This window comes from Ictidomys tridecemlineatus, chromosome 11 (assembly GCF_052094955.1).
Source record: "Ictidomys tridecemlineatus isolate mIctTri1 chromosome 11, mIctTri1.hap1, whole genome shotgun sequence".
Lineage (NCBI taxonomy): Eukaryota > Metazoa > Chordata > Mammalia > Rodentia > Sciuridae > Ictidomys > Ictidomys tridecemlineatus.
Window position 1 is genome coordinate 1,414,433 of NC_135487.1, and position 12,697 is coordinate 1,427,129.

The following is a 12,697-nucleotide window of genomic DNA, read 5'->3' on the forward strand; positions in this document are numbered from 1 at the left end:
TTCAAAGGTCACCCTGCCAAGGCCACTGGCCCTCGCTCTCTCCCTGGAACAGCTCTGGGGGCTGACCCACAGAGCATCACTTGAAGTCTGGAGGGCTCAGGCCGATCCCCTGGACCTAGAGAACCCTTTCTCCTGGGTGATCGCAGCCGTGGGTGCCTCTTGGACTCCTCTGGATACACCTGTCATGGCACATCTGCATCCCATAGAGAGTGACTGACCAAGAGCATGGCAGGGGGCACCAACCCAGTCAGGGAGCCCCGGCAGAACAGGAGAGCTAGCCCTGCCCTGGGAGCGGCCAGCCTGGCGGGTACGTGATGCCCACCTCTTGTTTCAGAACACCTGGGGTCAGGCTGTCCCTCCCAGGTGGGACGCAGTGAAGGCCCTCACAGTGGGGCTCCAGGGAGGGTGCAGGCCACCCCACTGGGCAAAGTGCACAATGGAAGAGGCTGCCGAGCTGTTGGCTGGGGAGCGTGGGAAGGACACCTGGAAGCAGGCACGTGCAGCCCTGATCACTGTCCAGTCGAGTCCCTGAAGCTGGGGCAAGAAACTATCCCCTGGGGAGGGGCAGGCCTGTGGTGAGCTGGAATACCCTTAGGATCTGGGCGACCTGCCTCACCATGACCTGGTGGCAGGCCCCAAAGAGCAAGCAGAAGCCACATGGAGGACTCCCGCGGCCTGGGAGACCTTGAGGGTGCCCCCTGCGGTGGATACATCTGACATGGCACGACAACAGAGTGACCGGGAGGCTGCGGAGCCTGGGGTGCTATAACTGGGCTCAGGCCTGCCCAGCTCCCATGTCAGGCACGGCTGCAGACAGAAGATGTGGCTTCTGTCCTGAGTTAGCACGAGCAGGGAGGGAAGCAGGCACGTGCTGGCCTAGGGCAGGCCTGGTGCTCGGTCCCCCGTCAGAGTAAAGGCCTGATGGGCACCTGGCCAGGACTTGAGGCCAATACAGAAGCCTGGCCACAGGCAGCCCAGGAGCAGCCCAGAAGAGAGCAGAGGGTTTGTGGTTGGGAGAGCCAGGGGCAGTGCTCACAGAGGGCCTGCACAGAGCCTTGGGGGGGGGGACACCAAACAGCTCTGCTGCCCCTTAACAGGGCTCCTGGGTCCACTGTACCCCTCACAGCCTCTAGATGGTTTTAGCAACCAGTTTTGCCTCCAAAAGCCACCAGCTCAGACCAGGTGGTCAGCACCCAGGCCAGGGCTGCATGGCTCACAATACTGTGAAATGCTTATCTGGTCTTCATCGGCTCTGAAGGGACGGGGTCTTTTTATATGACGGTGAATTGACTGATAGCTGGTGGCCACCACGTAGCTGCATGGGGGCTGGTCAAAGGAAGACCAAGGAAGGATCCTGCATTGGAACTTGAAGCTCCAGCCAACCTCCCAGGAGGGAAGAGGGTGAAGGAGGGCCAGCCAATCATGCCTAGGAATGGAACTTCGTAAGGCCCCAAGGGGCAGGGTTTAGACCACTTCTATATAGCACATGGAGGTCCAGGAGGGCAGTGCCCAGGCAGGACAGGGAAGCTCCGTATCCATTCCCCACGCCTGGCCTGGGCATCTCTTCACCTGCATCCTTCGCAGCACACCAGGATGGGCTACCAGGCTTCCCTGAGTCCTGAGGCCTGGGGGTGACAGTTGAGCTGATGGCTGGCAGCTGAAAGGGTGGCAGCCCTGGGGACTGAGCCCTTGCCCTGTGGCCCCTGATGTGACCTCCAGGTGCAGAGCTGGCCGTGAGTGGAGGCTGCCCTGCCGGTGCCTGCTGCCACAGCCCTGATGGCTTCCTGGCGGGCGGGGGAGGGGAAAGCACACACCTTTCGGGGTCCCAGGAGTCCTAGAAGCTTCTCCATTGTAAGATCTCCAGGCTCCAGCCCCTGGCCCCTGGCCCTGCCAGGCTTGACGGGTCCTGGGAACTGATATCCGGATACCACAAGACTGGCCTCAAGCAGTCTGTGGTCTGGGGAGAGCCCCAGGGCTCACGGAGGGCCTGCACAGAGCCTGTGGGACTGTGTCCCCCAGAACACTGGACGGCCATGCTGCCCTTGACAGGGGTGGGGTTCTGTGTCTCACAGAAGGGGACAAAGCAGGATGTGGCTCCAGGTGTGACACACGCTCTGAGCTGCCTTACATCCCTGAGGGGTGGGGGCCTGGCCTGGTCCTGCTACAGAGGGCGTCTCTCTTGACATCTGTGGGGTGGGGGTCCCAGCAGCTGATCGGCAGGGACCGCTGGCCTCTACTTTGCTAGAGTCCTTGCCGTGGAGGCTGTCGGTAGATTTGCTGAGACCATCCCTCAGGTGTGGCTGAGTACTACCACCCTAGCTCTGCCTTCACCTGGCTGCGGGCACTCCACCTGGTCCTACGCTGCCACCCAGAGTCCCATCTGGACACCTTGGGTGGAGGGGGTAGCGGGGCAGTGTTCTGAGGACATGAACAGGGGCTGTGTCCAAAATGCCACACCCACCTCTGTCTCCCATCTGGGTCCAAACTCGGGTGCCCCTGCCCACCCACTTGGCTTCTGACTTGGCCAGCAGAGAGCCCATGCCCACCTGCCCTGGGTGCCCTGGAGCGAGCAGCCCCCGGCCGGCTGACCTGTGGCCCCGGCTTTATGGAGAAAACATACTGGCCAGAGTCCAGAGAGCAGGGCTGTGGTCCAGGCCCCGGCACTACCCAGCAGAGGCTCAGCGGGGAGGTGGTCAGTGGTCTGTCCTGCTCACCACAGGGAAGACCACACTCCTTAGCCCCCACCCTGACCTGGGAGGCAGGAGCTGTCCCAGTCTTCTGAGCTGGCCTGGCCCTGCCCACTGGAAGTAGAAGGGAGCCCTGGGGTCAGCTGGCTCCCTTCTACTTCCTGTTCCTCACAGGACATCCAAGAGCCTCCAGCCGCCGCCCTTCTGGGCAGTGGCTTGGTCTGGATAGGGGTCATGGGTGGACAGCTCCTTCCCTTAGGGCCCTGCAGCTTCCTGGGACACTAGCTGGAGGCAGCCGGAGACCGGGGAGGGCAGGAGGCGTGCTGGGCCCATGGGCGTGCCTGTTTCTAACACTGCCGTTGGTTGAAATCTAAGTTTTCCCTGAACCTCATACGTATGGAGTGTAGCCCCTTGGGGACAGAGTTCTGGCATCTAACTCTGATGCCAAAGCCAGGTCCCAGCGGTGGAGGTGGCCTCCTTCATCCCCCTCAAGAGTCTGCAGCTGGACCCACCCTGCACAGGACTGGGATGCAGGTATGGCCCAGGCCGTGGGCAGCACAGCTGGGCAGGTGACCAGGCATGACTCTGGGCTGCAGGCCTGAGGGGGCTCCCCAGGGCCTCTGGACTCATGCTTTTCCCCCAGCTCTGGCAACTCTTCCCAGGGGACTTCTCTGCCCTTAAACGCACCATCCTGCTCTTGGCTTCCGTGGTCCATCCAAACCCTGACCACCAGCCTCGGCCGGCCACACCATCTGCAGTGGAGGCAGTTCCCCCATGCGGACTGGCTACAGGTCCCCTGCCCCTGACCCCTTGGGAAAGGGCCAGAATGCCCTCTACCAGGGCAGGGGCTGGGCCTCCAGGACCAGGGCCAGTGGACTCTTGTGTTGCCCATCCACACACTTGAACTTAGCCACCAAGTGGGCCCTGAGGAAACCCCAAAGCCCTCCCTGGCCCAGAAGGGGCAGGAAGGCAGCAGACTGGGAGAGAGACCCCAGCTCCTGCTCAGCAAGGCCTCCACGTCCCGAGCCCCACACAGTCCAGGCCCGGGCCGGCCGGGCCCCATCCCGGCTTCAGCACCAGGTCCAGGAGAACCCTGCGGTGGGCCCTCCCCACCTGTAAAACAGGCTGGTGGGATTAGGGTGAGGTGGGCGGGGCCAGGCCCACGGGACAGCACCAGGAGAGGTAAGGAGGGACTGTCCACAGGCCTGGCTGGCCTGACTCCTCACCTTGGAGTCTGGTCAGCCCCAGAGCATCCCAGTGATAAAGATTCTAGAGGACCTTCCATTTGCTGATTTAAAACTTGGCTCCTTGGGCTTTGGGTAGGCTCTACCTCTGCAATAATAGGAGCTCATGGGGCATGGTCTGTGCTCCCCCAGGGCCAAGCAGGCAGACCTCTGAGGGTCAGCACCTCTGTACCCTTGATCACTGAGGTCTGACACATCCCAGACTCACCCCCATAGAGTTGGAGCCATGTGAGACTGCAGGACAAGACCCTGGTTGGGGTGTGCCCAGCGAGGTGAGCAGTCCATGCAACCCATGAACAGGCTCTCAGGGTTGGGCTGCTGGGGTCAAGGTGACCTGCCCTGACCTGACCTCTGGGAGGCCGAGTTCTTCCTTTGTGAAGTGAGAGAGAAGCGCCTGCCTCCTGCAGCTGTGGGACCAGCACACGGGGGCCCTGCAGTGGTGTGGTCAGCACCATGAGACAGAACTCGGGTCCATGCAGCGACCACCACTTTGGAAACAAGTCTTTGAAAATGGACCATTATTCCTAACAAATAATTGGGTCCTGTTTCTCCACATCCCCGAGCCCACGGGGCAGGAGCCAGTCTTCCCAGGGGCCCTACAAGAGCCCAGTGGTTCGAGGTGGGGCCCCTCTGGCTGGGGATGGCTCTCCGCTCCTGGGACCAGCCTGCTGGTGTCCGGCCTGCAGCCAGTCCAGGGCCTCCAAGCCTGACTTTTCCAGCCTCCCTCATGGCCTTCAGACCAAGTTCTGTGACCAGGGCCAGGGGTCCTCTGGCTGTCAAGAGGACAGAGAGAGAATAGATGAGCCACCTCTAGCCAGGAGACCGGGCTAGAGCCGACTGCTGGGTGCTCCCTGGGCAGAGCCCTGCTGTACAATAGGAGCAATCACAGCCATCTCCCCTAAGTGCTCTCGTTTCCCCCAATAATCCACGTTTCATCTCCACAATAAACACTGTTAGAACTCTTCCCTTGGCTTTAAATACACATAATTGCTCCTGGTGCCAGTAAAAGTATTAATTCCACTTATGCATTCCATAAACTTTTAGGATAACGCAATTGATACCACAATCGTGTTGGGACACCTCTGCTATTCTTCTCTGGCTTGCAAACCTCCGAGGGGCTGGAAAGTTTTCTCCAAATCCATTAGTGTTGACTCAGCCTTGTCCTCCCCAGAAATCCCTCCTAGGGCACTGCGCTTCCCGCCCGCCCTCCACAGCTCCCCCAGGGCCGGGGGCCCTCACGCCACATGGATCCGCTGGCCCCCACCCGACCACACACACACACACTGAATCTGAGGGCAGCTGGGGTTACTCAGGGCCGTGTCCAGGCCATGTCCCTCCGAGGGCTCCCACCTGTGGCCTCCTTCCTGTGCATGCCCTCGCCACCAGCCTCCCACAGCTGCCTCTAAGCACTCAGTCAGCTATTCCATGAAGTCTGGCCTCCCGGTGCCCACAGATGCCTTGTGGGGCCAGGGCTTCCACCCACATGGGCCTTCTTGACTGACCACAGAGCCCATCTCTCACCCTCCCAAACACCAAGCTTGTCTGCGTCCCTGGCAAGGCAGGAAGGGGCTGAGCTGGGTGGCATTCAGGGACCCTTGTGTCGGGCTTCTCTAGTGGGTAGAGGAGATCACACCTGTTCCTCCTCTGCTCAGGAGACCCCTGGGGCCAGCTGTCCACACACTGCCAGCTAATAGGGGTAGTTCCTAGAGCAGGAGTGTCCACAGGGCCAAGAACACTGCCCATGTCCTCGGAAGGTCACAAAATGGGCAAGAGGGACTACTACCCTCAACCTTGGCCCAGCCCTCAGTCCAACTGTCCACTGAGCATGAGTGTCCACTGGCTCACAACTGTGGCCTTTCCCAGTGTCTCTCCCCGGATCCCAGATGGGTCCTGAGATGGAACAAGCACTGGCCAGGACGGCTACAACATCAGACCTTGCAGGGTGCTCCTGACGCCAGGCCCTGTGCTGAGAAGCCCCGAGAGCCAGCCTATCTGTACCTGTTCCTCCTGTGGCAGAGGACGGGGGGCAGGGAGGTGACACAGCAGTAGGTTACAAGCAGACCTGGGAGGGGACCTGGACACCAGCAGGTGTCCCAGCTCTACCCATCCCACTTACAGAGATTGCCAGCCAAGCTGTCCTCGCCTGTCACTGGTCCCTGTCACTGGCCACAGCCTTGTAGCCAAACATTAAGCCTTCTCCAGCTGCTCGACCTCCCTGCTGGTGGGGGGCAAGGGGTCGTCGGAACCCTGGATGGCAACCTGAGGCCTGCCTGTGTGTGCCATGGATGTATGCACATGTGTGTGCTCCCGAGTACCCGTGTGCATCAGTGTGGCCAGCGTGTGGGGGTGCCCGCGTCTGTGTGTGCACATGCATGCACATGGGCACAGACATGCAAGCCCCTGAGCGGAGGGCTCCAGACCCCTGGGTGCGGTAGCAGAGCCCAGGTCTGAGGGAAGCCGATGGGGCAGTGGACCCCAGAGCTGGGAAGGCCCATCGCAGCTCCAGCACAATAGAGGCCAAGGACGACATTAACAGCTGTGGTCACCTGGGGGCTAGCGAGGGTGTTTTTGCTGATCTGGGAGAAGAACGAGGGCAGCAGTCAACGCGGAATTGTACTTGAGAAAAATATGAATTATCTATCAGTTACCAGCCAGCAGCGTGGCAGGGGCCGAGCACCGCGTGGTGCTGAGTCCAGGGCAGCAAGTCTGGGCAGCGCCCACACAGCTGGACCTCCAGGAACTGACAGCAGTGGATGCCTGCCCCTCCCTGGGCAAGGGAAAAAGCTCTCAGGGGTCTGCTCCCAGAGAGCCAAGGTGCCAAAAATCTCATTATCAATGTTGGTCCCACCTCCACCAGCTGCACAGGGAGGAGGAGGGCCCTGCGCAGGCACAGCACCCTGGCGCTGCGCGGCTCTGATGCTGGGCACCAAGTAGGGGCCAGTGTGGAGGCTGCACCTTGCCCAACCCATGTGGCTGGTCAACCAGGGCTGCCTCAGTGGCCAGCAGACCACCCCATGGGGAGACTTAGGGCAGGACAGTAGGACCAAACCATATGTCCCTTGAGCCCTGGCAGGAGTGGCAGAGCCTCATGTCGGGGGAGACAGCCAGCAGGTGGGCAGCTCCTCTTCCTCCCTGAGGACCAGCTCAGACCATGTGAGGTGCTCTGAGCCCCGGGGCACTGCAAAGACCCCACCGGCATCCTCCAACGAAGGGAAGGAAGGGGGCAGAGCCTCTACCCAGCCAGGGCTCAAGGGGATCCTTCTCCAGAAGCTCAGACTCTGGTGACAGTGTCACTTAGGAGAATGGGCACCCCCACCCCCAGAAGGAGAGAATGACCTGGGCGAGGAGGCTGGACACAGAAGCAGGTAGTAGTGGGATTCCTGGGCCAGGATGTGTGTGTGTGTGGGGGGGAGGTGTCTTAGGTGTCTTCACCTGGCTTCAGGTCACCTGGCTGGACTGCCAAGCCTCCCTCCCACTAGGGCAGTAGAGAACAGAGAGACCTTGGGCAGGCACAGCCTCATCCAGGGGCCCCAGGCAGGAGGGACTCTGTCACCACAGGGGTGGCTCGGTGACGGAGACCAGCGGTGGAACCTGCTCGTCCCTCGGTCCTTTCCACCTCATCAGAGCTCACGCTCAGATTGGAGAAGTAACTTACAGATGGGGAAACAGGCATGAGGCTGGGCTCTGCAGGAACCGCCTGGACGGGGCTGGGGGGCCCTGGACGGGTGTCACAATTGGCCGGCCCCTCAGAGCCCCAGGATTGGGGCGGAACCTCCACTCAGTGATGGGCCAGCAGCTGGGGAGCCAATGGCTATCAACAACCAGAAGCAACGGTGTGAGGTCCTGGCTGGAGCCCAGTCCCCAGACCAGTGTCTCCAGCCGCCTGCAGAGCCTGGCGGGGCCACCTGGGCTCTGCCCTGCCCTCCAGCTCCAGTGGCTGGAAACCCTGGCACGGGTGTCACTGGGCTCTCGCCCAGGGCCCCGCTCGCTATCTGAACAGCTCCACGGGCCTTGGCTTCCTTGGCTGTAAAATGGGAATGAAAACGGATTCCATCCTGTGGTCACTGAGCTCAGAGCACTCGGCACAGGCCAGCTAGCAGCACGGTGAATGGAGGAGGCTCCCGGGGTTGGCACCAGCCAGATTCTCCCCAGGGGCACGGCCCCGGCCCCAGCCCTCAGCACCGTGTTCCTGCCCCAACCTCCAGGTGCTCGGAGATGACATTCCAGAGTTGACAGGGCAGAGCCCTTGGCCCAACCAGCAGAGGGCCACGCTGCCCAGAGGAGGTAGCCTCAGTGGACTCGGATGACCCTCGAAGCAGGGTCCCCACCTGAGCACAGGCAAGCTGGCCAGTTGCTCCTGCCCCTGGCCCACCTGGACCGGTCACATCCTACCCCTCTGGGGCCCTGGGGGAAGCTGGCTGGCTCTGGCCAGCGTCCTAGGGGTGGGCACACATGGACTGCCCAGCCCAGAGACCCGCCTCCCGCCCGATGCTCCTCCCGGCTTGGGCCAGGAACCCGTGTGGACAGCGGCTGCTCAGCCCTCCTGAGGTGCCCCGACAGGGCCTCCCCATCCCCAGGCCGCTGGGAGCAGGGGCCACTCACCGTCCAGGTGGCTGACTTGGCTGTGCTGGACTGCTGGAAGGTGACCTCGAAGTGGTGGGGGCCAGGGTAGTCGGTGTTGGAGGGGATGACGGGCGCCGGGGACATGGTGTCAAAGGTGGAGCTGGGCTGCGCGTAGGGCGAGTGGGTGGGCACGCTGGCCGCGTGCTCCGGGGTGTAGGGGCTGGCTGGGGCCGGGCGGCTGCTCATCTGGTCCATGGTGCTGCTGAGCAAATTGAACTGGGCCTGGCGGGAAGGGGGAGGAGGGAGGGAGAAACTCTGTCGGGTGGCGGGGCTGCGGGTGGAAGCCCCAGCCCGTCCTCGGTCCCATCAGGGAGGTGTCTTGTTACAGGAGCCTTAAAGGGCCAGCCGGCTCCAGTCATCCCAAATATTTCCTCAGGCCCCCACCCCACCCCAACAGGCCACTACTTGTGTTGGGATAAACTGACATATTCACCTTGCCCGCCCCTCTCCATCGCCTCCCTGAGTGCCAGGGATTCTGGGGATCCACCCAGCCGCCCGGGAGGAATCGGGGCTTTGCAGCCTGGAGCTGATGGGGTGCGGGGCTCCCCACTCCTGATGCTCCGCTGTTCTCCCCAGGGCAGCCCTGTGAGCCAGGCCATGGCGGGCAGGACTGGAGCACCCTCTGGAGCCAGGGGTGCCACCAGGCTCTGGGGGACCAGATGTGGCCCCTGAATCCAGCCACCCAGGTGGGGGCTGCATGTCAGTGGCTGAGCCCAACATTCCCTGTGTCCCCAGAGTCCCCAATAGCCACTTTCACTGGTTTCCTCAAGTAGCTGGCCTCATCTCCATTAGAATGGCCAAGAAGCCTCCAGGCAGGGTGGACAGCCCCACCCCCAGGGCCTCCTGGCAGCCCAGCTCCTCCCAGGTCCACTCTCCCAGGAACAGGGACTGTGCCTGGTGGGGCCCTGGGACCCCCAGAGGGGTCAGCCTCCCCAGCAGCTTCAGAGTCCCCAGTGTTTGGGTCCAGAGCGAGCCTCGCCTGGAGGCCCGGCCCAGGAAGGCCCTTTCCAGATCCAGAGGCTTCCCGCAGGAGGCAGATTGGGGAGGGTGACCCTGAAGGGCTCCCTGGGCCAGACCAGGTCCTTGCAGGAGTGGCTGCAGGGCTCTTCCCCGGCCCAGGGTGTCGTACTGTCCTCTCCACAGGCCCTGTGGGCACTGCTTTGTCCCCATTTTACAGAGCGGGAGCCCGAGGCCTGGAGGGCAGATCCAGCCGCCCGGGCAGGGAGCCCGAGAACACAGGACAGGGGACAGTGAAGGGGGACCCAGCAGGCATCCCCTCCTAGAGCCCTTGGAACCCACCAAAGTCCTCCCTCCCACCACCCTGCCTCCTCCAAACTGGAAAACAAACAGGTTCCTGGACACGGGGTGGGTGCGGGCCTGTCCTGTGCTCCCCTGTGAGTGCCCAGCAAGGCTGGGGAGGGTGGGGGCCTGCTCAGCTCTTCCTGCACCTCAGCCCACCTTCTTCCAAGGGGGGCTGGGCTTAATGACCCCAAGTCCCTCCAGCACAGCCTGCGCAGAGGCCACAAGTCCTGTGAGTCTGTGACAAGAGCCCTTGGCCCCCAGGGACCCTGCCACTCCTGGGTTTTGTCCAGAGTCCTGAACACAGGGGCAGGCTGGGCAGCTGAGGGCAGTCCGGAGAAGGAGGGCTCAGTGGAAGATTGTCCAGGAGGATGAGAGAGGGGCCAGGAGGGCAGGGGCAGGTCATGGCTCTCAGCAACACCAAGAGCAAGGTAGGGGCTTTCCTTGGGTACGCTAGCTCCAGGATGGCCAGCTGCCATCCAACCATTGGGTCGAATCCATACCCTGTCCTCCGGGCGGCCACACAGGGCTCTCCTGGGAAAGTCGTGGTACAGGGTCTGGCCAAACCTGCCACCATATGGAAACAGCCTACGGGCCTTGGGCCATGGACTTGGGGGACCCTCTATTGATGGGACAACGTTCCCTGTGGGACAGACCCTGCCCACCTCGCCAGCACCACTGAGGCTGACTGACCCCATCCTCAGCTCAGAGGCCACGGCTCAGAGGCAACACCAGCTGGAAAGACCCTCACTTCCTGGGGTCCTCTCCCATCTCACTCTGGTTCTCTGGAAGGTGTGGCTTGAGCATCCCTTATTGAACTGGGAGCCAAGAGGACCCACGCTGTCCAGAAGGTCCTTCTGACACAGCCTGAGGAATGGCAGGATGAGTCGTGCTGAGCTGCAGGTGCAAGCCCGCCCTGATGCCCAGGCCTGGGCCACAGAAAGCAGCAGCCTCATCTGCCACTCCACATTCACACCCTGAACCATCCTGGTTTGGGTAAACAAATTATTAAATCGCATCCACCTTTTGAGTGTGGCTACTAGTAACTGCAGAGTTGCACCCACGGCTCATATTTAGTGGTCATCTTCCCATGTGGGGACTGGGCCCAGGACTCCATGGATTCCAAATGTCTCCTGTGCATGCTCAAGCCCCTAAGCCAGGTGGCCAGTATGGCTCAGAACCTGTGCCCGCCCTAGAGGCTTTCCACCATCTCTACACGAGTGACGCTAACAACGAAATTGCTGTGCAAATAGATATCACGCTGCACTCTTCAGGGATCAGAGACGGGGAAAGTGTGTGCGCGCCCAGTACAGAGCCGCTGTCTCTACCGGATGGCGCTGGAGGATTGCACCCTCTGTCTGCACTCTGAGGTTTGCTGGTGGAGTGAAGAATGAGTGACTGAGTGGAGGTGTGGAGGTGTGGAGGTGAGCCAAGCTGGTGATGGCTGCATACCTCCACCTGGTGGGCGAAGGTCAGCTCACCCTGGTGCAGGCAGGAGCTGGCCTCTTCCACCCCAGCGTGGCCCTCTGGAAGGGTCTTCCCGGTTGGCAGGGTGCTGGGCCAGGTGAGAGCTGCAGGGAGGGCTTCCTCCCTCCTGCATGTGGGAGCTCCTTGCAATGGGCACCCAGCCCAGCCTCCCTGCGAGTCTAGATGCGGGTGTGGGCGGGCTCCCGTGCCTCGTCCCTGCTCCATCCCTGATGGCAGGACACCCCAGGCCAGCCGGGCCAGGAGCCCGTGCAGACCCATGACGACGAGGTTCGGATTTTAACTTGCCCACATTCTTTCATGATCTGAGGACAGCGCCAGGGAATTAGTCACTGAACCGAGAGGAGAGGACTGATAGGATCTCCGCCTGAGCGGTTTGCAGGAGGCACCAGGGCCCTTCCAGCAGGAGGCCCGCCAGCAGGAGCGCCGCGAGATGTGAGGAAATGTCCTCTGGCCCTGAGCAAGCCCGGACCATCAGCATCGCCGCCCACTGCAGTCCACACAGCCTCAGCGGAGGATCAGAGGCTGGCTCCCTCGTCACTCCGGCCTCCTCTGACCTGCGGCCCATAGGCTCGACGACATTTCATGGTCAGAGGCCACTCCCAGGAGCACTGGGCTGGCCAGTCTCCAGCATGCCTCCTCCAGTTCCCGAGGCCCCAGGGACACCCTGGCACACTCATCCTGCCTGGCCACCGTGCCTACTGTGTCCCAGTGGGAGGTCGAGAGCCCACTAACTAGGAAATGTAGGTGGCTTTCTGCAGGGGCCTCCTCCTGGCCCTTCCTTCTCTGCCCCGGGTGTCCCCAGAGACTCTTGGCGTCCCGCCTGCAGGTCCTGCTTACTCGGGGCTCTGCCTGGGACCCCTCCTGACTCCAGGCAAACCTGGAAACAGGAACGTCTCGCCAGGGAGACCCAGCGAGGCCCACACAGAAGCCCAAGGCCCCCAGAACCAAAGGCCCCGGAAACCCAGGTGAGACGCTCTTGGCCGTGGGGAGAACCTGGACAGAACCAGGACTTTTTTGGTTTGTTTTGCTTTCAGGAAGAACTCCCAAGAGAGTGGGCTGATTAGGACATGCCCGGCCCGCGGCAGCCCACATGCGCCTACATGCGCTCACCCGGCTCCTGGGCGGGACCCAGGCAGGCCGCGAGGAGCCAGCAGGGGCAGGGAGCAGCGGGTGGCCTTCCCTGCAGCGTGCAGGCCACCATGGGCAAGGCCTGGCTGGGGACCCTGGTGCCTGAGATAGGGGACAGAGCTCTGTGAGGGCTGAGGGAGAGCAGGGCCCTTCCCAGATCCCCCTGTCTTTTACCTGACCCCCACACCCCATCTAGAGAAGACGGGGCCACGCAGCGCCTCCTTGGCC

The 12,697-nt window shown here is 62.1% G+C and overlaps 1 protein-coding gene across 2 annotated transcripts in view; it reads right to left on the minus strand.

Moving 5' to 3' along the window:
• The window catches only part of Tp73 (tumor protein p73), a 49,952-nt gene that overhangs the window by 10,821 nt on the left and 26,434 nt on the right, over positions 1-12,697 (minus strand). For both annotated transcript variants that reach the window (XM_005339216.4, XM_040287800.2), the window contains one exon: positions 8,534-8,776. In XM_005339216.4, coding sequence (XP_005339273.3) covers positions 8,534-8,776 — 243 coding nt within the window. The remainder of the gene's footprint in view (positions 1-8,533; positions 8,777-12,697) is intronic.